The sequence below is a fragment of the Toxorhynchites rutilus genome, chromosome 2, assembly GCF_029784135.1.
Source record: "Toxorhynchites rutilus septentrionalis strain SRP chromosome 2, ASM2978413v1, whole genome shotgun sequence".
NCBI classification, from domain to species: domain Eukaryota; kingdom Metazoa; phylum Arthropoda; class Insecta; order Diptera; family Culicidae; genus Toxorhynchites; species Toxorhynchites rutilus.
The window spans coordinates 327,540,662-327,567,491 of NC_073745.1; the positions used below are offsets into that span (position 1 = coordinate 327,540,662).

The window sequence follows — 26,830 nt, forward strand, 5'->3', positions numbered from 1 at the left end:
GGACGTGCTAGATTCCTGTAATGAAATTTGGGTAAGTTTTTACATTTTTCACTGTTTTGTGGCCAATAACATTTTGCTGGTACTGCCGGAGCAAAATGCACCCATGATTCGGTGCAAAATGATCCGCTACTGAACAAAACTTTATTTACATCCTACACATTCCAGAAATTGTGCGCCATTACGTCCGGTAATCTAATCGACAATCATGGACTGTCGATAACCTACATCCTGCCACCTGCAACCTGTCAGAAAAGGCATCTCCAAAAACTGTGCGGCTCGGGAATATGGAATACCAAAGAAAACATTGCTCCGTTACATAGCGAAGTCTGTTTCTCGTATGGGAAGTTTCACAACAGTGTTTAGTGAAAAGCAGGAACATCAATTGGTCAATCATATTGTTGATGTGAGTAAGTGTTTTTACGGACTGACTCGAAGAGACGTAAGAAACTCGGCATTCGAATTAGCTGAGACAAATCACACCCATTCAATCAATCGGAAAAGCTAGCTGGATACGATTGGTTGAAATGTTTTCTAAAACGTCATCCGAATCTGTCCCTGTGGACTGCGGAAAATGAATCATTGGCAAGAGCAACAGGATTCAACCGAGTTAGCAGGCGTAAATATTTTACTCCTCTTGGTGAAATCTTCAACGAGCATCAGTATCCTCTTCACAGAATCTGGAACATGAACGAAACAGGTTTTTCTACGGTTTGTAATATGGTTTTGCTTAACCTCCAAAGGTTGTGATTGTCATAATTTTTCACGTATTTCAGGTGCAGAATAAGTCGTCGAAAGTTTTATCGAAAAGAGGACAACATCAAGTGGGAGGAATTTCATCCAATGAAAGAGACGTAAATACTACGGTGGTAATGAAAATGTCTGCATCTGGAGAATTCCCACCACCAATGTTCATTTTCACTGGACAAAGAATGAACGATACAGAAGGTAGGTGCTCCTGAAAGATCTGTGTTCGCCTGCAATTCCTGTGGCTGGAGCACACTAACAACCTGTTCCGAGTGGTTCGAGCACTTCTTACCTTACATTCGACCGTCTGTTGATTCACCTGTATTGTTGTTACTGAATGGACACTCCACGCATACAAGAAATTTGTTAATGCTAGAGAAGGCGAAGAAAAACTTTGTCCAGATCGTTTCGATTCCACCACATACATCGCACAAAACTCAACCGTTAGATGTCGCGTTGATGGGCCCGCTAAAACCACATTACGCAACGGCGGTTGGAATTTTGACGTAGGACTACGTCTAACCGGAAGATATAGGGGGTGAAATGGAAATCTAGGCACTGAACAAGTAGGAAAAATGCAAGATTTGGAACGCTTATAACTCGAGCATTTCTCAATAGATCGCAAAGGTTTTTGCATCAATTGATAGGAAATATATCTACGCATCTATCATAACGAATAACATTTCATTTTTCTTGAGATAAATAATTGAATAATTGTGAAATATCAAGCATTGTCAAAATGCACTATGTGCCCATTTTTTATTGGTCCACTTTGTGCTCCTCAAATCGTACCGGCCAAAACGGGCAACCAGAGCAGCAGCGAAATAGAATGAAGCACGATTGGAAAGGAAAAAGAAAAAAATGAACGAAACATTGGTCGCAGTCTCACACATGCGTAATTTTCGAGCCAGCCAGTCAGCTTAAAAATCCCCGCTCCGCTGCCGTAACGATCATTCTCATTCAAGCCGTACACCACATCGTTTCGCATCAGAACACATCAACAAACCAACCCAAGCAGCCATGTCTGGACATGGTAAAGGAGGAAAAGTGAAGGGAAAGGCAGAATCCCGCTCGAACCGTGTTGATCTGGAGTTCCCCGCAAGGGTAGCTAGGCCGAGCACGTTAGTACCAGTGCACCAGTCCACCTAGCCGGCGATATATAGTTTCGGCCGCCGAAGTGATCGAGGTAGCTGGCAAAGCTGCTCGCGACGATAAGAAAACCCGCATTCGGAACAGAACACATTCGGTTCGGTGGACATCAAGACAACAGGCAGTTGCAGCGAGTGGCGAGTGGCAAACGCAATCGCAAAACGGCTTCAGGTAGCAGAAGAAAAAAGTTTGTTCTTTATACAAACTGCTTTGATGGCAAATCCAGAACAAGGCGGCATCGAGGGCGTTCGAAATGGTTTTTTTCAAAACCACGAGTACTAAGTTTTCTAAATTGGAACCATTCCATAAAACAAGGCGCTTTTCAGGGCCATTAAACCTCCCAAAAAAGAGTTTAGGAAATACAGTTCAATGCTTTCTAAAACAATATCCAAAATAATAATAAAACACAAATTGATTTTTTCATAATTTGTTTGTCAGGATATGATGAGTATGTGAATTTGGCAGTTGTTCTGAGCTTATTGATAGTTGGGAACTTTCCTGATTATTCAATTTTCACCAATTCTTAAATTGTTTCCAGATTGAAAGTACAGTAATTTACAATTAGTTCGACATTTAGCTAATTGGACGGACATGTAATGCGACTTATTTAGTTGGACATTTTTGTAAACATAGAGATCCAAATTATGAACCCACATTGAAAGTCGACACTGTACCACTGTCATCGCAAATGTTCAATTACAGGTTAAAATCGCCTCCAATGTGACACTGAGTGGTGCTTCGGCACGTCGCATTAAATATAATTTACTGTACAACATGTCACAAAGCTGGATGGGAAGAAATTTTGCAACTGTGAAAGCTGTGGCGAGTGGCAAACGCAATAGCTAAACAGGAAGGTTTAACCGAACAAGATGGGAATATCGAGTGATAACAAAAACACAACACCAAAGGTTCTTTTCAGAACCATCAACATATTCATAAAGAGTAAACAGTAAACTAATCCATTTTTCAGGTAGATAGGTAGGTATTCACGTAGGAGAAGAAAATAAAACAATATATTTAACAAAAGCTGTCCCCTTTGTATAGTCCTACGTCACTCCGGTTATGTCCCCGACATTACCCACCCGTCTTTTTTTAAAGACAAATCCAGGTTTGTAAATTGAGTTTAGTCGTTTGGTCAATTAGACTGTAATGTATGTATTTGTCTTCCGAATTTTCAGGAAAGGCAATCGCTCCCTACAACATTTGTGCACTGGTGAATTACAGCTTCGTTAGATATGCGAACATGCGAGCCGCTCAAAACGGATTTCGTGCCACAGAAATCAATCCATTTGATCCGTATATATTCACAGACGGTGATTTCGCGGCAGCAGATTTCTTGGCGCAGACGAGATCGAGAAGTCAATATGAAAATACAGAGAAATTGAACTCACAAGCAGATAATAATAACGACGTGACGAACCCAATGTTGATGTGTTGAACGGTTATATTACTATTGATCAAATCGATGCGAGTGATACAGTTATACAGAGCAACGGTGATATCATTTTTGGTCTTGTCTCCGCTTAGCTATCGATCAACCAAAGTCCAAATGGAAGTGATCAAAATACGAGCGAATTAGTCAATGCTGCTGATGCAATAGTTGGTGATGATACTATCCAGTCAGTACATCAAGAATATTCTATGTTCATTGAAGATGAATATGACGATGAATTTTCAGTCGATAACGGAATCCAAAGTGATTCAGTCCATCCATGCCACTCAGGGCATGAGAAGTTAGCACCCGCACATCGCAATTCCAAAACTAAAAATCAAACGAAGGAGAGAAACAGACAACCAGCACCTGAGACGGTTCCTGATACAAACACTTGTCTGACAAAAAAAAGTCATAGGAGGGTTGTGTCCGAGACACGACCGCATAGTTGACGTAGGATTCCGTTAGGTCATCTGTTGATTTTGGATATGTTTGAAGAATAACATTGTCAAACGCTTTGGTAATGATTTGGTGGCCGTGAAAAGGGCCGTTTTGTTTGGTTGTTACGTTTTGTTTGTTCACTTCACCAGTGATAACCGAGTGTTGATGACAGAAGGATGGTAAACAGTCGTTGGATGGTGCGTATGAGTTAGAAGATGCCTAAGTGGAATGAGATATGATGAAAACCGCCCTCTGTGATCCTAGACGAGATGCTTTCTGTGATATGTATGAATAAAATAAAGAAAAAAAAACTCTCCAATTGAATATAAGATAATTATCAATATCGAACACAATTATCATTTTTTCTCATCAGTTAAAATATGTTACTTTTAAAGTACTTTCTTTTATAATTTTTAATTTACAAGTTTTTATTCAATCCATTGCTTATTGGACTAACAACAGTCCAAACGAAGTAGAAAATGATTCTACTTCGTTTGGACAAGTGGGTCGAAACGAACAATTTGCTGTCAAATACGCAGTTTGGCTTCCGCCGAGGTAAAGGGACGAATGATTGTCTCGCGCTGCTATCTTCTGAAATCCAAATCGCATTTGCTCGCAAAGAACAAATGGCTTCCGTTTTTCTCGATATCAAAGGGGCATTTGATTCAGTTTCCATGGAAATTCTCTCAGAGAAGCTCCATAATCGTGGACTTTCACCAATTCTGAATAATTTCCTGTACAATTTACTGTCAGAAAAGCACATGAATTTCTCTCATGGCAACTCAAAATCTTCTCGTTACAGTTTTATGGGCCTACCGCAAGGCTCCTGCCTAAGCCCCCTCTTGTACAGTTTTTACGTCAATGATATGGATGATTGTCTAACTAGAGACTGCACGCTGAGACAACTTGCAGACGATGGAGTTATTTCCATCACGGGTACTAATCCTGTCGTTCTGCAAAAGTCGTTGCAAGATACCCTGAACAATCTGTTCACGTGGGCCCTCAAGCTGGGTATCGAATTCTCTACGGAGAAAACTGAAATGGTCGTTTTTTCTAGGAAGCACGAACCCGCCCAATTCCAGCTTCACCTATCCGGCAAAACGATCAAGCACTCGATGTTTTTCAAATACCTTGGAGTATATTTTGACTCTAAATGTACCTGGGGAATACATATTGCGTATTTGAAACAGAAATGCCAGCAAAGAATCAATTTTCTCCAAACAATAACCGGAACATGGTGGGGTGCCCATCCAGGAGACCTCATTCAGTTATACAAAACAACGATATTATCAGTGTTAGAATATGGCAGTTTTTGCTTCCGATCAGCTGCCAGGATTCATATTCTCAAGCTGGAGAGAATACAATATCGTTGCTTGCGTATAGCAATGGGGTGTTTGCATTCGACACATACGATGAGTCTCGAAGTTTTGGCAGGAGTACCCCCGCTTACTCTTCGGCTCACAGAATTATCCTACAGATTTCTCATCCGTTGCAAGATCATGAATCCATTGGTTTTTGATAACTTCGAAAATCTACTACAACTGACTCCTCAGTCAAGTTTTATGTCTTTATACCATGAGTACCTTACCCACGACGTGCACCCTTCACCAGGCATCTCCAACCAAGTTTGCTTCCCATATTTTTGCAATTCCTCTGTCATTTTTGATCTGTCCATGCGACAAAAAATCCATGGAATACCAGATCACCTACGCTCCGATTCTATTCCGTCGATATTTTCGGAAAAATATGGGAAAGTTGGATCTGATAAAATGTTCTTTACTGACGGTTCATACATAAACGGGTCCACTGGCTTCGGCATCTTCAATGAAAATTCCAGTGCCTCTTTCAAACTCAAAGATCCTTGTTCCGTGTATGTCGCAGAAATGGGTGCGATATACTATGCTCTAGGGATCATTGAAACACTGCCCATCGACCATTATTTTATTTTTTCAGACAGTCTCAGCTCAATAGAGGCAATCCGCTCAATGAAAGTTGATAAACGCTCATCTTATTTCCTAACAAGAATAAGACATCTATTGAGTGTTTTGGTCGAAAAATTATTCAAGATTACCTTAGCATGGGTTCCCTCTCATTGCTCGATTCCGGGGAATGAGAAAGCGGACTCGCTAGCTAAGGTGGGCGCTTCAGAAGGCACACTTTTTGAAAGGCAAATTGCCTATAATGAATTTTTTCACATTCCTCGTCAGGACACACTCGTTAGTTGGCAGCGCATGTGGAGTGAAGATGAGTTCGGTCGTTGGTTACACACGATTATCCCTAAGGTTTCGACGAGTGTTTGGTTTAAGAGATTGAATGTAGGTCGTGATTTCATTCGCGTGATATCTCGGCTCATGTCCAATCACTACAACCTAAACGCGCATCTCCATCGCATTGGGCTCGCAGCAAACAATCTTTGTGATTGTGGCGATGGCTACCACGACATCGAGCATGTTGTCTGGTCGTGTATCCGGTTCCATGCTGCTCGCTCTCAGCTCTCTAGAGCACTGAGAGCACAAGGCAGACAATCGGATATCCCCGTCCGGGATATCTTAGGTAGCCGGGATCCTGATCTTCTGCTTCATCTATACCTGTTCCTCAGAAACGCCGATGTCAACGTTTAATGATGTTTCCTACTACTGTGTCCCTGTTTCATATCCCTTCTATCCGATCTATAAACTTTTACTTAGTCGCGGCAATACATACACACACTCTTTACAGATACACGGGCCAAAGGTTGTGCAGTCCACAAGAGCCAAAGATTGTACCGCTCATGACAACTCTACACGAGCTGATGATTGCGCCGGCTAGTGACCATTCTATCCTGGATTCCTCGAGTCGAGAAGACGCACCACGCTAGATATGGGGTACAGACTAGGGGGGCGTTGCTGATTAATGGTCAGCTGCATCCCAATAGGAAGTATCCCGTGTCGGGCACACGTACAGAGCATTGGAGACAGCAACATCCCAATTACGAGAACACTTGTAATACTAACCTCGAGCCGACCGCGAGTAATCGGTTACATATTACTAACATAGATAATAAGAAAAACTGTCAAAATATTGAACTCCGGCCCCGTCAGGCTAACGCCATATGAGCCTTGATAAAAATATATATTTTGAAAAAAAAAAACAACACCCAATACTATATGTAGAGCATATGACAAACCATTTTTTCGAATTTTTCTTCACCTTTTTGATTTTCCTCGCCGTATGTACTTTCCTTGGGTGAAAATGGACACAATAGAGCAACAGACAGCTTGAACCGAACGACCTGTTCTCAAGCGGGAATACACCTTAATTTTTATTTATGAAAATTGAAATAAATCGTTTCATATATCAAGTCATTTTTAACACAACTGCTACCATATACAATTTTACACTTACACTTGTGCTTAATTTTTCACAATACGCGATCGTTCATATGATATAAAATTTCACGAAGCATCCAACATTGAAGTTTCAAATTTAAGTTTTACTAGATACTTGCAATGTCGATTTCACACACAACACGCGGAACGCGACAGGACACAACACTTATGGTTCTTACAAACATAAAAAGTATGGTAACAATGGTTGTTACGTATTGTGGGCATGGTATGTCACGACGAAGAATGTTTTCAAAAGAATACGTTTTACTATATACCATAACGAAAAGATCTTCAATGTATGGGTTATCTCCAGTGACGAAAAAAAGTTCAATTTGGATGCTCCTGATGGTTTCAACGGGTACTGGCGTTATTTACGGAAGGAGAAACAGTATTTTCCAACCAGGGATTTCGGTGGAGGCTCGTGCATGGTTGGGACGGGATTCCGTATAACCAGATAGCTCAAGATAACTTTTACATCATTCACAATTAATATGGAATCCTCTCTCCTACCGTTTTGCGTGAATATCATCAGAAAAAAATCACATTCCAGCAAAACAATGCTATTGTTCATACCAGCAAGGAAACTAAGCAATGGATTAGAGACCAAAAACATATTTTTTTGGATTGGCCGGCTCGCTTTCCAGTCTTGAATCCTGCTGAAAATCTTAGGAGGATCCTTGTACGTGGAATCTACACTGAGGAAAAGCGGTACACCACGATTGATGAGCTCAATTCCGCAATATCGGAGACATGGGAAAATATCGAGAAATCCGTTCTGAAAGATTATTACCCGAAATGGCAAGGTTACCAATTATTGACATGTAAATCTGCCGATTGTTTTGAAATTTTCATTGATAATAATTATGAATTTTGATATGGTCTTATCGAAACTGGACAGCTAAAATTGTCATATTTAAACCCAATAAATAAACTAACTATTTTTTGAATGAAATTGGCGTTAAATATACTTTATTCTAAGCATTGCACAACGTATGAAAATATCTTGTTGAAATCCTAACTGTTTGTGTCACAACGAAATATATTCAGGGTGGTCTTATAGAAGTTGGACAAAGTGTAGTGGTAGCCAACCTTACCTGGTATGATTTTAGTAGCACTATTTTCGTACATTGTTGAAATAAAACTTAAACTTTTTGAAAATCAACGTTATTGGGGAAAATATCCTAAGGATCGACATAAAAAAAATGCTTCAATTTTTGTATGCATTGTGTGATTATACTCTATGCTTAGTGTGGCCGTCTTAACCCGTCATCCCCTACGAGATGGGCAACTATGTTTTCGAGTAGATGCTCAACAGAAGAATGTCTTCTTTTATTTTTATGATTTGAATAAATATCGAAATATCTAATGAAGCACCTAGTTTATCATGATTCAGAAGATCTCCATTACTAATTTCGCTTTAAATTAAATTTTTACAATGAATTTACCTCAGATGACTTTTTTCGTTATAAATTTTTGAACACGAGCTGAGATTTATCACCGTACTTGTTATAGAAGCAACCAGTAATTTATCTCCGGCACAACAAGAATGCTAAATGTCTACCTTCATCACGAAGGCAACACAAACGACTGACTCCGCTAAACAGGGTGCTAATGCTGGCCTATTTATTATAATTATGTGTCCCATTTTTACCTTTTCCCACTCGAGCTTGTCGCAAACGAAAACGAGTGACGCGTCTCCTGACGACACGATGAAAAATAGCGATCGAAGCGCAATGCTCAGCAGTGATTATTTACTAATATAGTTTGCGTCCTAGGGTCGTGATCCCGGTCACAGCATGTTCTCATTCAAAAGAAAAAAGAAAACAGATAACAATCCAAACACATGTTATGATAGCGGATGCAGCGGATTACAGAAACCGATTGTGACAATACTTTGTCGTAATATTGCGTGTGTGAATGAATTCGCCGGGATCAATGTTGGCCCATACAAATATTCTTGCTTACAACAGAATTTGTTGCTGCAAAAAAAGCGTATCACATCGAAATTCGGGTGCAGCTCAGATGTAGGTACGTGTATTTTCGTGACATTCGGAATGGGTGTCAGATGGCAGCGGGAAAGGGGAACTATCAGCTGAACAAAACGATTTTCATATTTTATCATCATATTCATTTCCTCTCCCAGTTGCCTCGCAGATGCAGCGTCGTCTACCGTTCGTATCGTATTTTGCCAGAACATGTAGTTTCTTCAATTTTCCCGGAGCCAGGCACATCATGTGTAAAATGTGAATAAAGATGGAAAAAGTGAAATGTGTATACATCCAGCATAGAATTAAATAAATGCGACAATGCACCGTTTGTTCAGCGGCGCAAACAGGATGGGTGAGCTGTTATCGTAGCCCATCTGAGCAGGGACAATGAAAATAAAAACGCAATCAACTACTGAAATCCTTTACCGAATTGCCCCATTTCTCGGACACCAGTTGTAATCGGTCATCGAACAATGAGAAGACCAAGCGCTGCCAGCCTTTGGTAGAACATCGTTTATCGGCACCGATGTCGGATGGCAGTCCTCGACTCGTTTTATGAGTGTGGTCCATTGTTACCGACAGCCCGATGGAAGCAATCCAAGACGCCGGGACGAAGTTGACTGCCAGCACTGCCTGCAATCTGGGGAATACCGTCGAAATACAGCTGTTCCCCACTCCAAACGGCTGCACGATTGGACCGAATGAACTGGAAGGAAACATATGAAAGCGAATACTACGAATCACTTCTATTATCACCAAACTTTTTTTTTCTGTTGCTATCTGTAAAAGTGTTCCACTCCCCCCTCCTATCTTAGGTTCACCTTCCCCTCATTCATGCTGCAGCCGGGTTTTGTTATAAAAATGAATTGGAGTTCCGCTCCGCGTGCTTCCTGTCTCTTGCACACAATGTGAATACAAATTTAAAATGCTTGTAGCTCATTCGCTAAGCTGTTTGACTTGTAAACATGGTCCGAAGTGAGAGCGAGCGATCGTCCTGGATAACGGATTAGTTTTCTCTTGTGTTCCGAAAACAAAACGTACAATTAGTTGAAACAATTTATAGGAATGAGTGATTGCAGGGAGCTCCTTCACAGTGCAGCGAATGATAAATAACTGCACGTAAATAAAAATCTCACATTCGAACTGTCAATCATCGATATTTGTGAAATTTTGGCATTATCATTGTGCCGAGTTTCTCAGAATCAATCCAAAAGCCAGAAATACTATTCAGCAATTCCAAATGAAATCGACAAATGAAAAAACATGAGTACTTTTAATTCTAATGAATGTTTGTAGTCTGTTTGGGTTGGAGAAAATATGAGTTTACCACCGCAATTTGGAATTTTTTGACTCAATTGTAACTTTTCAAAAGGACGTGTCGATTTAAGTGAGAAAAATCTCTGATAATTTATATCTCAAAAACTATGAGTTGTACCGAAATAGTGTCTTTTTTTTTTATTAATCCGATTATTTTTACAGGCTCAGTTACATAAGTTTAATGGAGCCAAACTCTTAACTATATTTCAACTAGCATATATCAACATGTTGTTTCCTTAATTCTATGGTTAATGAAATAGGAAACCGATTACTCGCGGTCGACTCGAGTTTAGAAGGGTGACACATTTTCATTAGGAAAAGGATGGGATGTAAGGAGATGTGTGTTTACACTCGCACTCACATTCACATTCACATTCTCATTCACACTGACACTTCACACTCAATTCTTAAAACTATCCTTACATTTAATATGTGTTTACAATTTAACTCATTCTAATGTTAGTAGGAAGGGAACCGATAGCTCGCGAAGGACGAAAAGGAGGGGAAAAGGATGTATGAACAATCACACTCGAAGATCGATAGCTTTAAGGAAAACATATATTTGGGACATGTAATCAAGGTCTAACCGAGCCAACACATCTCTCACCGGCACATTGGACTGCTTTCCTCCAGCCCGAAGGGAGTTTTCTAAATTCGATCTGGCGGCAAGATACAACTCGCACGACCAAACAACGTGTTCGATGTCGTGGTAACCATGGCCACAACCGCAGAGATTGCTGTCCGCAAGATTAAAACGAAAAAGCAGCGCGTCTAACGAACAGTGATTGGACATGAGTCGGGAGAAGGTGCGAATAAAGTCCCGACTCAAGTCCAGACCTTTGAACCACGGATTGAGGCTAACCTTAGGGATAATTGAGTGGAGCCACCGGCCCAATTCATCTTCGTTCCATTTGCGTTGCCAGTTAACGATGGTATTTTTACGAACTAAAGAATAAAATTCATTGAAGGCGATTTGACGCTGATAAATATCGCCTTCAATTGCACCTACCTTTGCTAATGAGTCAGCCCTCTCATTACCCGGAATTGAGCAATGTGAAGGGACCCAGACAAAGGTAATGACATAACAGCGTCTGGATAAAGCACTCAAAATTTCTCGTATTCTCTCAAGGAAGTACGGCGAGTGCTTTTCCGGCCTCACTGAACGGATAGCTTCGACAGAGCTCAGACTATCCGTTACAATGTAATAGTGTTCAACAGGTCGTGAGGCGACGCTGTCCAGCGCCCAGTGTATTGCTGCCAATTCAGCAATATAAACTGAGCAAGGATACTGAAGACTGTGTGAGGTTCTAAAAAATACGTTGAACACTCCAAATCCTGTGGACTCATTCATAGAGGACCCATCAGTAAAGTACATATTATCACAATTGACACGTCCATACTTTGCTTCGAAAATCGTAGGAACGATCCCCGATCGATGATAATCTGGAATTCCATGGATATCCTGCTTCATGGACAGATCAAAATGCACAGAGGAATTGATGTAGTCAGGAAAACAAACACGGTTGGGAATATACGAAGAAGGATCAACCTGCATGGAGACGAATTCATGATATGAGCTCATGAATCCAGAATGAAAATTTAGCTCGATCAGCTGCTCAAAATTTCCGATCACCAATGGGTTCATAACCTTACACCGGATGAGGAACCGAAGAGATAATAAATTGAAGCGATCTTTTAGTGGGAGTACGCCTGCCAAAACCTCAAGACTCATGGTATGCGTTGAGGGCATACATCCCAACGCAATACGGAGACAAAGATACTGAATTCGCTCGAGTTTAATGAGGTGTGTTTTGGCAGCTGATTGAAAACAGAAACTGCCATACTCCATCACTGAGAGAATAGTTGTTCGATACAACATTATAAGATCTTCGGGATGGGCTCCCCACCAGGTGCCGGTAATTGTACGGAGAAAGTTTATTCTTTGTTGACATTTTTTACTCAGATACCTAATATGGGCCCCCCAAGTACATTTGGAGTCGAACCAGACCCCAAGATATTTGAATGACATAGCATGAGTGATCGGTTTACCCAAAAGTTGAAGCTTTGGTTTTGCTGGTCTATGCTTCCTAGAAAAACCACCATCTCTGTTTTCTCCGTGGAGAATTCGATCCCTAGGCCAATGGCCCAGGTTGAAAAATTGTTCAAAGTATCTTGTAAGGGTCCTTGCAGGTCGGATTCGTTTGATCCTACGACAGACACCACTCCATCATCTGCAAGTTGTCTTAGGCTGCAATTTTGTGTAAGGCAATTGTCGATGTCGCTTACATAGAAGTTGTACAAAAGGGGCTTAAACATGAGCCCTGGGGGAGTCCCATGTAGGAGACCCGACTTACTGTCGAATCCCCGTGAGAAAAATTCAAATGTTTCTCACAAAGCAAGTTATATAACATATTATTCAATAGAGGCGGCAGACCCCGAGATTGTAATTTGTCTGACAAAACCTCTATTGAAACAGAATCAAAGGCCCCCTTTATGTCCAAGAATACTGAAGCCATTTGTTTTTTTTCGGCGTAAGCCATTTGAATTTCTGAAGAAAGCAACGCAAGACAATCATTCGTCCCCTTGCCCCTGCGGAACCCATATTGTGTATCTGAGAGTAGGCCATTCGTTTCAACCCATCGATCAAGGCGAAACAAGATCATTTTCTCCAACAATTTCCGTATACAAGACAGCATTGCTATTGGGCGGTACGAATGGAAGTCGGACGCGGGTTTTCCGGGTTTTTGAATAGCTAAAACTCGTGCTTGACTCCAATCATCTGGAACAATATTATGTTCCAGTAACCGATTGAATAAATTCAACAAGCGATGTTTCGCCACATCAGGGAGGTTTTTCAACAAGTTGAACTTAATTCGATCCGATCCCGGAGCAGAATTGTTACATGAAAGGAGAGCAAGAGAGAATTCTACCATCGAAAACTCATAATCAAGATCGCACCTATCTTGTGGTATATTTCGAACAATTTTTTGCACGGGAGCGGAATCGGGACAAACCTTCCGTGCAAAATTAAAAATCCATCGATGTGAATATTCTTCGCTTTCGTTCGTTGAAGAGCGATTTCTCATGTTTCGAGCCACTTTCCATAATTTTTTCATTGACGTTTCTCGTGACAAACCTCCCACGAAATTTCGCCAATAAGCACGTTTTTTCCCTTTGATCAAATTTTTGAACTGATTCTCAAGGGCTAAATACGTTTGAAAATTTTCAGGAGTTCCACGTTTCCGAAAAGCTTTAAATGCATTCGATTTTTCTATATAAAGCTTGGAACATTGGCTATCCCACCATAGATTGGGAGGCCTTCGGGAAATGGTGGAACCTGGAATGGGTTTCGTTTGAGCGCGAACCGCGCTGTCATAGATCAAACGAGAAAGGAAGTTATACTCCTCCAATGGAGGTAAACCATCTCTGGAATTGATGGCTAGAGCAATCGCGTCCGCATACTTTTTCCAGTCAATGTGTCTTGTGAGGTCATATGCCATGTTTATAGATTCAGAAGAATTCGACCCAATGGTGATGGAAATTTTGATTGGCAAGTGATCACTACCGTTGGGGTCCTGGATTACATTCCACTTGCAATCTAACGATAGTGAATTCGAGCAAAGCGAGAGGTCAAGAGCACTTGGGTTAGCAGGAGGTTTAGGTACACGTGTTGTTTCCCCAGTGTTCAAAACGGTCATATTGAAGCTGTTACAAAGATCATATATCAACAATGAACGATTGTCGTCGTACTGTTCCCCCCAGGCAGTTCCGTGAGAGTTGAAGTCTCCCAAGATCAATCGTGGCTCAGGAAGAAGTGAGCACATGTCAACAAGTTGCTTGCGGCTAACCGCAGCTCTCGGAGGCCAATACAAGCTGACAATACAGAGGTCTTTTCCTCTGATGTTTGCATGACAAGCAACAGCTTCAATCCCTCCAATAGGTGGAAGGTCAATTCGAAAAAATGAGTGGCACTTATTGATCCCCAATAGCACCCCTCCGTATCTGTCAACACGGTCCAAGCGTATAATATTGAAATCATGGAAAGAGAGATCATCTCGCGAAGAAAGCCAAGTTTCGGACAGAGCAAAAACATCACAGTTATGAATTAAAAATTTGAATGTAAACAATTTAGGGATGAGACTACGACAATTCCACTGTAAAACAGTGATATCTCCGACCTCTCTATTTGAATTAGACATCAAGAGAGATAATCATTGCAAGGAGGGGCCATGTTTGCATCAATTGTTGCAAAATTGTCTTTAATACTGGAAGCATTGAAATGACAATGGTTCTGATGGAGTCGGAAACATTAAAACACTTGAAGATTTGGTCCAAAAGGTCAGACAACTTTATAAATCCCGATTGGGGAGTTGAGCTGGACGGAAAAATAGGGACATTTGGGGTTTTTGATGTCCCCTCGAGTGCTGGGTCGTTCGAAGGTGAACTATTCCCACGGAAGCCAGGAGGAACCTGATTTTGCTTGTCCGCGGCACTCGATTTTTTAGGCAAGCTAACAGGGGGTATCACCGGGGGGACTTGTTCTTGAACTTTGGGAGTGGTCACATTCTTGCGCCGGGGATTCCCTTTGGAAATAAACGGTGTGTCCCCGCTAGCTGTGTCCGCTTCCATTTCATCAACTGGCAACGAGGAAAAAGTATTGTGTGTTGAGATTGGTTGTTGTTGTTGTTGAGTCAGTGGAGAAGCGCCCTTTAAAATTTCCGCAAATGTGCGCTTCGAGCGTTCCTTTAAAGAGCGCTTCTGTTTCTCCCAGCGACTCTTATAAGTTTCACAAGCTGAGAGCGCGTGTGGGGATCCCCCGCAATATGGACATTTATGCTCAGTCGCACTGCAGGATTCCCCCACATGTTGCTCTCCGCAAGTTGCACAGCGCTCCTTGTTGGCACAATAATCTGAAGTGTGACCAACTGACTTGCATTTGTTGCAAGTCATGGGCTTTGGCACAAAGAGTCGCACCGGCAGTCTCAATTTGTCCACCATAACGTAGTCAGGGAAAGCGGAACCAGCAAAAGTTACTCGAAACGAGTCGGACGGCGTGAATTTAGTTTCTCCTCCTTCCTGGGAGACTTTCCCTAATTGGCGACAGTCCAAGATCTCGACTTCCATCGAGGGGAGCTTCTTGAACTTTCCATTTCCTTTTTTAATAAATTCACACGTCAGACCCGTTTCTGTAATCACTCCCGCAATTTCTACGTTATGGCAGGGCACGTATGCGCGATATTCTAAAATGAACCGCTTGTCGACAACAATCTCGTTAGCTTGCTTCACACGCAGTTTGTTCGGGCGAACCTTGGAAATTTCGACCACGGAGGAATAATTTTTTGTCAAATCTTTCATGATCTGAATGACATTCAGAGATTTTCCTTTAGGTTTAGGTCGGAAGAAAACAACCCATGGGCCAGTTCCAGTTTGCATTTTCTGGATAAACCTTGACACGGGGTGGAGACACAACAGGAGAGGGAAGTGGGGTCGATTGTTGAGCGGAAGCGGAAACAGCAGGGTTGGGTGGCGTGATCGGGAGTTCAGCGGGAGCGTGAGGGGGAGCGAGAACGGGAGTGGGAGCGAGAGGGAGAGCGAGAACGGGAGCGAGAGGAGGAACGGGAGCAGGAGATTGAGGGGGTGAAGAGGAGAGGTTTGCAAATTTTCTTGAGGGGGGCTTGTTTAGGTGGGTTAATTCCTCCCCCGAAAAGACTTCTTCTGAAGGGGGAACGCGTTTAAGCGACTTCCCACCTCCCGTAGATGTGGAGGGATAGACAGTGGATTCAATCTCCATGTCAACGGGTTCTCCGCATTCTGCCATATAAAGTGGCAGATGTACAGTTTTTCAGTGATTTCTCAATCTTTTTTTCTGATTATTTCTTAAACTAAAAACCTTAATCTAATAAAAAATATACTTATATCGCACACCCGTGCGGTTGAATTAGAACGGTTCCCAGCGAACCGCGTGTCGATCGTACAGCACAGCTGCAACGGTGTATGGCTCCACAGTGCGATGATGATTTCGATGACGATGATATGGCGATAAACACGCCAGCACACAGCGCCCGCGATGCAGGTCTTCTTCCTTCCGCTTTGTTTGCTTCACACTATTGCTGTCCAAAAATCCCGTTTGGGTGAAACAATTATTTCACCAGCAGCGAAAGTAACGGTATCACAACAGTATCACAAGATAACGGTATCACCAGACGGGAGAAAATACACCCGGCGGCCTCGACTTCACGAAGACGAATGAAATAGTGTCTTAAAAATAATTATATAGTATTGAGTATTGAACGTGAAAAAAATGTACACTGAGGAAAAAATAGTTCTTTTTCTATTTCCAAAAAAAAACTTTAATTTGCTATACACCCATACCTCACTATACGGCCGCTCTTTATACGGCTTAGCGAGGTATGGGTGTATCTAAAATATGTATTTTTTAATTATTTTTTTAAATGTTTTTCATATAAAATAGAAGAAATAGAACTTATATATAGAATAGAATTAGCATTTAGAGCTCGACAGTTATTCTGAACTGTCTTCGACATAGTTGTTGCATATGTTAGAGGGCTCATTTTTATTTTGTCGAAAATAAAATTTTCGATGAAATAAAAAATCTAAATCTTTATAGATAGAGTTATTGCCCCAGTTATTGTAAGCAACTTTGTGGAACAAAGTATTTTGCGAAATAATCGATATAGTGATTTTTTCCAAGTTGCGTTAAGGTCACCATGAAAAAAAATTGTTTTCTGGCTCCAACTTTTATTTTTCAAATTCTATATACGAGACTTTTAGAACATACTAATAAAAACATTTTACGATGCAGAACTTGTCAATATTTCAATTCTGCCCAATGTTGATATTTCTTCCCAAAAAATACGCTTTCTCCATTTGTTCATTATTCTTTTTGGGTCAAACATGAACAATGTTTATTGGCGGCATTTGAAAGGTTTCATATTTCACTCTACATAATGTAAGATTTTTAAAAACTATGTCATTTTTTGTATTATTAGTGAATTAAAATTGAAACCATGAGCTTTTGGGTGGAAAACCATCAATAACATTGAGTGGGATTATGATACTAACAAGTTTTGCATCGCAAAATGTTAGTATTGATAAGCTCTAAAAGTCGACCGAAGAGAATTTTGATGTAGATTTTCAAGTATAAAAGTTAGAGCAAAAGCCCGTTTTGTCATCGTCACCCTAATGCATCTTAGAAAAAAAGCGCTCAATACAACTTTGTGGAAGATAGATATTCTCTAGACAAAAACTGTCTTCGACAAAGTTATTACACATGATGAGGCGCTTTTTTCAATGTTTTCAAAAATAGAGTGGTCAAAATTTTAGGTGAAATAAAAAATATAACATCCTTATTTTTATAAATAGAGATGAATGTAGTTCGACAATGTTGTAACCCCAGTTATTTTAATCAAATTTGTAGAACTAAGTTTTTTTTTCTTTTAAGGAGGAACACTATGGAACTTGAAAAAATAACAAAAAATAATTCTGGCCTAAAATGTTCTCTGGGATGTCCACAAAAACTACAGTAATTTTTGTACGTTTGACCGATGCTCCGTCCCAACGTTACAAGCTAATAAGTGGACCCAAGTCTTTGTGTAAGGAGCGCGGATCCAAAATTTAACGCATTTTTCTCGAAACTAAGTTTTGCAAACTGGTGGGAGTTCTACCTTCGGAACGGTCCATCCGATTTTGATGAAATTTGTTTTTCCCAGATTCTCCACTAAATTTGCTGGCATCGAACGTAGGACTTTTTTGATATTTTGAAAAATAAAATTTTGTTGAATGTTTTTGTCTCGATTTTTGAGGAAAAAACGCAATTTAAAAAAAAAGTCGTCATTTCGTCAAAAATTAATATTTTGAAAAAATCCAACGCACGATGATAGGTAATATATCAAAGATTATGTAACATAAATCATTGTTTGAAATCGGTCCACTAAAAAAACTTGTGGAACTCCCACCAATTTACAAGGTTTTGGCTGCAAGGGTTCAACAAACCGGTTTTGGTTATTTTATATCTTAAACAATGCGGCTATTCATATTTTCCAATTTTTGAGTGCACGAATAATGATTATGACGCTGCTGACAGCTGGATGCGTAGATGCTGTCTGAAAATCAGTACCTTGCTGGTGGTATCGGTTCTGAAACAACGGGGTGTCGTAAAATAAATTCCAATAAATATTTTGAAATTTTAGGACAATACCTAAAGCGTTACATAGTGGTTTATGAAAATTCAAAAAACTGCCAAAACGGCGGTCATTTTTGTTAAAAATGAGATATTTTTCATGAAAAATTTTTAAATAGAGATTTTTAAAAAATCGAAAAAATTAGATATCCGACCATGTAATGCCTTAGATAACTTATGTTGACATGCTGATAAAAAATAAAGCCAAATCGGTCGAGTAGATCCTGAGATATCGATACCACTAGTTTAATAACATGGTTTCGAAAAAAAATGCGTTTTAAAATTCGTACAGCAATATTATATCCCTTGGGGTAACTTCATACTTTTGGCTGTAACTTTCCAACGAAATCAAACATTGAAAAATCCTTTTAGGACAATCTTTTCGGAGGGCATAAGCTTCCCAAAAATCAACAAAACGAAAATTCAATTTTTTCGATTTTCCAGACCGGGGTCACCCCTTAAGTAATATATGTCTAATAAAACTGTGATATCAGATTAATCGTAGTAATTTTCTCTTTGAAAAAATCGCGAAAATCACATACTTTTCATAATATTCATAATGTACTACCCCATTAATGTCATCGATTTAGTGCATTTTTGCTAAGTTGCAGTAGGGTGAGCATTAGGGTGGCAATGGATGTATGGAAAAAAAATCATCATCAAATTTCAAAAACCTACCATGTACATTTTGTTTATTGGCCCCAAAAAAATGCCCTGTGCTAAATTTCAGAGATTATCAAGATCTACATTTTGCAATGCGGAACTTGTCGATATCTTAGTCCTACTCAATGTTATTGATGGTTTTCCACCCAAAAACTCATGATTTCAATTTTATTCACTCAAATACAAAAAATAACATAGTTTCGAGAATCTCACATTATGTGGAGTGAAATATGCTCTTTCAAATGCCGCCAATAAACATTGGTAATGTTTGCCCCAGAAAGAATGATAAGCAAATGAAGAAAGTGTATTTTTGGGAAAAAAATACACACATAATAATAACTGGGGATTGTTGAACTATGTTTACCTCGATCTATATAGATAAGAAAGTTAAATTTTTGATTACATTGAAAATTTAAGTCACCCTATTTTTTGCTGCTTGGTGTCATTGTAAACAAACAACGCATCAATTTATATTCTACTGTATTTGTATTGGTAACTAAGGAAAAGTGCTCATAGATAGAGAAAACGGACAAATCCATGCATTTCACCAACAAAATGTTGGAATTAGAGAAATTGATCGTCGGATTGGACGTTCCCATCAATTAGTTCTCAATTATTTGACGAATCCTCAAGGATACGGTAAAAAGAAGAGAGCTCCACGTAAATCGAAGCTCCCTGACCGGGATAATCGGGAAATAGTTAGAACAGTTTCGAATACTTCAAAATCACATATGTGCAAATAAAGCAATCTTTGAATCCAAATGTTTCACGGGAGACAATTCATCAAATGTTGGTAAAAAGTCCTTACATAAAGAGGGCTAAAAAGGTTAAAGCTCCTAATCTTACACCATCTCACATCGAAAGATGTCTGAGTTTTGCTCACATGAATCAACAGTGGGACATGGCATGTCACGACAAAGAACGTTTTCAAAAAAAAAAATTTTTCTATATACCATAATGAATAGTTCTTAAATTATTATTTTTTTACTTTTAACTTTGTTAGGTTATCTTCAGTGAAGAAAAAAAGTTAATTTTAGATGGTTCTGATTGTTTCAACGGGTACTGGCGTGATCTACGGAAGAAGGAACGGTATTTTTCAACCAAGAATTTTGGTGAAGGCTCGTGCATGGTTTGGGCGGGATTCTGTGCAACCGGAAAGCTCAAGATAGCTTTCACATCATTCAAGGATTTCATACTTGTTCTGAAATCCTCTCTCCTACCGTTTTTGCGTGAAATCGTCACAAAAAAATCACATTCCTTCAAAATAATTCTACTATTCACACCAGCAAGGAAATCAATGGATTAAGGACAAAAAACTATTTTTTTTGGACTGACTGGTTCGCTCTCCAATCCTGTTGATAATCTTAGGGGGATCCTTGTACGCAGAATCTACACTGAAGGAAAACGGTAGGTCACGATTGAAGAGCTCAAGGTCGCAATTTTGGAAAAATGGAAAAATATGGAGAAATCCGCTCAAAAAAATTTGGTAAATAGTATTCCAACACGAATTGCCCAGATTTTTAGCTCAAAATGCCAAGGATGCCAATTATTGACATGTAAATCAGACAATAGTTTTGAATTTTTCATTGATAATACATATGAATTTTGAAATGTTCTTATAGAAACATGACAGCTGAAATTATCATATTTAAGCACAATAAATAAACAAACTATTCTTTTGAACGAAATTTACGTTAAATATACTTTATTCTAAGCATTCAACACTGTACGAATGTATCTTGTTGAAATTCTAACTGCTTGTGTTGCAACTAAATATAATCAGGGTGGTCTTATAGAAGTTGGACAGAGTGTAGTACAGGGTGATTCAAAAGTCATGAAATTCCTCAAACATAAGATGACTATCAATACGGTGTCAATAGTCTATAGTTACACTACCAAACAAGCAGGTGACCATTTTACTCCAGGTGACTACATTACCCCCACTACCCCTATGTTAAAAATTTCTATTAAGATAAAAAAGATTTTTTAATACCGCTACGTTTCGTATTAACCCACATGTCTTCAAATGTTTTTTAACGTAACTCCTAAACATATATTTTTACCATAATGATGTATTTGGAAAAGATGTTGGAAAACATATTAAAAGGCCTTTTTTTATAAGAAAAAACAATAAATTTGAAAAAAAAATTAAATATCTCGAGAATGGCTGCATTCAGAAGGAGATTGATAATGAGCTTTTTTTTTGAATCACATTCATATTTTTTTTAATTCATAATTTGTGGCTGAAATTGATTGATAACATACAAAAATTCAAAGTTTCGAATATTCATAAAAATTCGATGTTCCACAAAGTTCGTCAAAAATAGTTTTACCATCTTGGACTCATTTTTGAATTTTTTACATGACTTCTATTTTATATGGATTTTTTTTTTAATTAAAAATATATATTTTAGATATTGCAAATTAAATTTTTTTTTCGTAAATGAAAAAGAATACTATTTTTTTTCTCAGTGTATATTTTTTCACGTTTGAACATCAATACTCTAGAACTCTTTCTAAGACACTATTTCGGTAGGACTCATAGTTTTTGAGATATAAATAATCAAAGATTTCTCTTACTAGAATCGATACGCCCTTTTCAATAGTTACACTTGAGTCAAAAAAGTCACAGGAGGGTTGTGTCCGAGACACGACCGCATACTTGACGTAGGATTCCGTTAGGCTATCTGTTGATTTTGGATATGTTTGAAGAATTACATCGTTAAACTCTTTGATAATGATTTGGTTTAATGTCTCTGTTAAGGAACGCATTTCGATAGGAACAAAAGTTTCCCCTACTTTCATGTATTTACAATGTCGATTTCCCCTAGTAAGCTTGGTTTTGATGTCTCTGTTAGGGAATACATTTCGGTAGGAACAAAAACTCCCCCTACTTTCATGTATTTGCAATGTCGAATTCCCCCAGGAAGCTTGGTTTTTATATCTCTGTTAGGAAACACATTTCGGTGGGAGCAAAAGCTCCCCCTACTTTCACGTATTTGCAATGCCGATTTCCCCCAGGCAGCTTGGTTTTGATGTCTCTGTTTGTTCGATAGTTAATTTCAATATATATAATATTTTCTTCAATATAAAAAATTTTTATGGAGTGCCAAAATCGATTGACGTAAAAATTTCATCAATCCTTCATGAAATTACTGAGCAATAATCATTAGAAATTGGACAATTTTCACGATGTGCTAGGTTTTCGATTTTCAGTTTGTACCCCAATATGTTCCCGAAAGACGTAATCCTACGTCAAAATCCCACTTGCTGTGGAAAACCCATTTTTCCTCCAACCCGAACGGAATACAAACTTTCATTCAAATCAAAAATATTCATGGTTTATCATTTGTCGATTTAATTTGGAATTGCTCATATCTTTCAATCACAGTAAGGTCAACATATACAATACTTCTTTTGCCCCATTTTTCTTATGGTACTTATTTGATTTCGAACGCTCTTGGAAAAGGCGTTCTCGAAAGAGAACCGTCTTGAATTGATTTTCTAATTTTGTGAAACAAATAAAGAAAAATTGAAAAGTGATATTTTGCACTACTTTAAACATCTCGGATTTCGAAAGTCGGACGATTGTGTTCGTAAAATGACCCGCTCATTTTTTTCTAGTTCGAGTACGAGAGCGTCACGGTGTGAATGATTTTCTCGCCCGTGTAAGAAAAAATGATTTTTGGAAAATTAGAAACTCTTATTTCGATGCTACTTTAACAAATTACCTTTTGGAAAATTCATATTTTTACTCGAGTTGTTCGTCGACTCAGGGATTAGCGATAACACCAAATTTTACTACACTAATTTGTTTATCTTATAAAGGGTATTTCAATAGGGGCTCTACAAAAGTAGACCGATAGGGACAGCAAACGACGCCATTTTTTCCCCGCTCTCTTGACATTTCTCTTCAGTAAGATTTCCCATTTCATAATGGAAAGATATACGATCCAACAACGAGTCGAGATTATCAAAATTTACTACCGAAATTCGGAGTCAATGGCCTCAACTTTAAGAGCGCTACGTCCAATTTATGGTCGTCATAATCGTCCTGCCAGATCAACAATTGAGCGTCTAGTGGATAAAATGAATCCACAGACACAGTACAAATTGTTCCCGTACCAGTGAGACAAAGAAGTGCCCGTAGTGTCGAGAATATTGCTGCCGCTAGCGCATCAATTGAGGGAGACCCAAATAAGTCCCTCAAACGTCGTTCTCAAGCGTTGGGCATCTCTGTGACGTTGTTGTGGCGAATTTTGCGAAAAAATCTTGGCCTACATACTTACAAGATTGCCCAATTACAAGAATTGACGCAAGAACTGAAGCCGCTTGGCCACCAGAAGCTTCGTATGTTCGTAAATTGGGCTGAGCAACAACTTGAAAATGATCCGGAGCGATGAGGCTCATTTCTAGCAGAATGGCTTCGACAATAAGCAAAATATGTGTTATTGGTCAGGCAGCAATCCACACGTACTCCATGAGTTACCATTGCATCCCGAAAAAATTACGATTTGGTGCGGTTTATGGTCCGGTGGCGTCATTGGGCTGTACTACTTCTGTGATGATCAAGACCGGCACGGTACTGTGAATGGGAATCGCTACCGCTCAATGATAACCGAATATTTTTGGCCCGAATTGGATGAACTTGGACAATATGTGGTTTCAACAGGACGGCACCACAAGCCGTGAACGTGAAACTGCAGCAGTATCGGCCGATTTATGCTTGAAAACCGTCGAAAATTGGGTTCAGCGTCTGGATTCTGCAAGCGTGCTCGTGGTGGTCATGCAGAAGAAATCGAGTTCCATACATAATGGAACCAAATGTACTTTAACATGAATAAAGAATTTCATTGATATCCAACACCGTTTTTGTTTTATTTAAAAAAAAACTTTTGTAGCGCTCTTATTGAAAAACCCGATATTATTAGGTTCTGATTTTCAATGTCCACTCTGTGTGAACAGCTTTTTCCAAGCTATTTCAAATACAATTTCATTAGATAAGTATGGACACTTTTCTATGTTCGTTATGATTTGGATGAAAGAGCTTTCTTATGAATCTATAACCCAGAAGGGCTTTCCTTTTTCCTCAAGTCCGGACTGACATTTACAATTTTCCGAGTGAATGCTTCTATGATACAATTTTTGAAAATTGAGAAAATTGAGAATTGAGCAAAGTGGCAAAGAAGGTCAAACATTGAACATGGAAAAAAAAGTCTGAAGGGAAGGTATTGAATTAGAGAGACTTTAAACTCTGAGAGTTCATTCGTCTCTAAAAAGTCTGAAATATTTAACGTAAGTTATGTATGTCGTTATGTATGTTTGAAAAACAGATCGAAAAAAGTTCGTCCCATTAAACAGCACGTTCGTTTTGAGGAAGGGGCTCCTGTTGATACAGACTCAGATTGGTTTATACTCAAGATTCTGTTTATTATAAATTTGATTATTACTCAGCGTGTATTACTAAACTTATCATACATTTAGCTATATCGAGGAAAAGACGAAGTGCTCGATGTACTTTACACACGTCAACCACAGAAGATAAATCTTCGCCTTTTGCTTCGCTTCTTAGGTGGTAGAACACACGCACCATCTGGGAGCCATTCGGAACCTTGCTTCTGGAACTTGGCCCGATCACACTTTAAATGAGAATACAAACATAACTTTTCAACTTCAGCATCAACAGAAACACATGCGTATCATTCGTACCATATTCAACTCTCCGATTTTGAACTGCTTGAGCAAATTCATCGCCGTACCGGAGTGTCCAAAATCGTCAAAATCTCTCGTGCCATCCTTACCCGCGAATTCAGTAATCAGCTCACCGCCACCGGGATGCTGTAAAATATCACCAATGCATCTCGTTAAAACTCGTTCTGATGCCATCTAAATTGACTGGAGCTCACATCTTCCAAATAGGTTGTCACATCGTACACCACATCGCGAATAATAATCCATGTTTGGGCGCCATTTTTCCCATCCCGAAGGGCGACCTCTTGGCGTGTGTATTCCTTAGTTGTAACCATTTCGAGAATTTTCAGTTTCGTTCAAGAATATTTACACTTTCAACCTTCCAACTGCAATGCTCGTTCGGGATGCAGGTGATTTATATATATTGACAAATCCATATCGATAACAATTAATTCAGCAATTGTTTGAGTTGCCCATTGGCCATCGTAAAACGCTTGAATATCGCAGCCGGGCGAGATTTCCAAGTACGTGCTTCCTGCTAGGAATTAAAACCAGACAGACTTATCAGTCAAAATCAATAGCGCCCAATCAGAAGTCGGGCGTGCGATTGAATACGTCGCGCGGGTGGATTTGCAGATCGTTGCAGGAGATGCGATTTTTTCGATTGCGCCCATTATCTGCCTGTCGATGTTGAATATCGGTTTAGTAACAAACCAATTCAATCAGTTCAGAGCCACGGTTTCACATGGCATGTCATTTCGGATTTTCGGAAGCACATTCTGAAACAAAAACTCGTGTCTAGGAACATTCGTTCGCCAATTACACAACGGATACAGAAACGGAAACGAACTGATATGATGAATATAATGAATTTCCGGGTATTTATTCACGAATCGATTATGTGACAAAAAACGCTGAGAAGAAATGGTTTATCTCATTTGCGAATTCCAGTGAAGACTGAATTCATTCTGATAACAACGATATTGAGAATCATACCTACAAACAATCTCTTCCGTCATCCCGATTTTTCCGTTGTCCTGGCGTATTGATAGCGAGTACTTATGTGCAAGTAGCAACTTTCCCTAAATGATGTCTAAAGATTGAAGTAATGGTGTTTTTAACTTTTTAACTACTGTCATAAGTCAATGGCCAATTAAAAAAAAAACTATCATCGCTTTTCATTTTCATAATCCAACCTGGATAAGCACTGATTGCCGCGGATCTAATCCTTCACTAGCGGCACCTTCTTTATATGAATTATCACCACTGAAAACTGATTTTCACAATTTCCAATTGTTTTCTTTCGACGTTTAAAATAAAACTTTCTCAATAATTTACTTCCGATATCGTCTTCTACTTTTCGTTTCTATTTGTCTACTGGTTTTGTTTTCTCTCTTGTGTTCTATTTACAATTGTTTTGTGTTGGTTTGTGTATGGTAAACAATGCGTGTTTCATCTTCTGTCTATAGTCTCGCACAGTGGATGCGGTGTGTAAAAATGGTAAGAATGAAATTGTGTTATTTTCTAGGTGTATGGTGAGTGTATCGTGTAGGTGAGTATATACATATTTACATAAATTTCATTTCAGGTTTCATTTCATATGAGTATTGAACACAACCAATGGCTAAAATTAATTTGTTGAATTTCGAGCTGTCCATTCATGAAACCCATTCGCGTAACAATCAATCTCAGGGAACTGGCTCGGTTGTAGCAGATTTACAGGAGCTATGTCGGTGGTTGATGACTTATTTTAGAAGCTCGATTATTCACGGAGTAATCATTCAATATCGCCAGGCAGCGACGTAGTGAGGGTAGACAGCGCCCCCGGCAAACTATG

At 39.3% G+C, this 26,830-nt stretch overlaps 1 protein-coding gene across 3 annotated transcripts in view; it reads right to left on the reverse strand.

The window, feature by feature from the left end:
- The window catches only part of LOC129769378 (cytochrome b5-like), a 61,287-nt gene extending 34,933 nt beyond the window's left edge, over positions 1 to 26,354 (reverse strand). The window contains exons 1-4 of one of the 3 annotated variants that reach the window (XM_055771618.1): positions 25,990 to 26,354; positions 25,209 to 25,531; positions 25,012 to 25,140; positions 24,716 to 24,941 (exon numbers count right to left, since the gene is read on the reverse strand). In XM_055771618.1, the coding sequence (XP_055627593.1) occupies positions 24,831 to 24,941; positions 25,012 to 25,140; positions 25,209 to 25,328 (360 nt within the window). In that variant the 5' untranslated portion in view covers positions 25,329 to 25,531; positions 25,990 to 26,354 and the 3' untranslated portion in view covers positions 24,716 to 24,830. Of the gene's footprint in view, positions 1 to 9,548; positions 9,829 to 24,715; positions 24,942 to 25,011; positions 25,141 to 25,208; positions 25,775 to 25,989 lie in introns of those variants that run through there. The other 2 variants (XM_055771616.1, XM_055771617.1) reach the window with 2 other exon arrangements.
- Between the last annotated feature and the right edge of the window lie 476 nt (positions 26,355 to 26,830).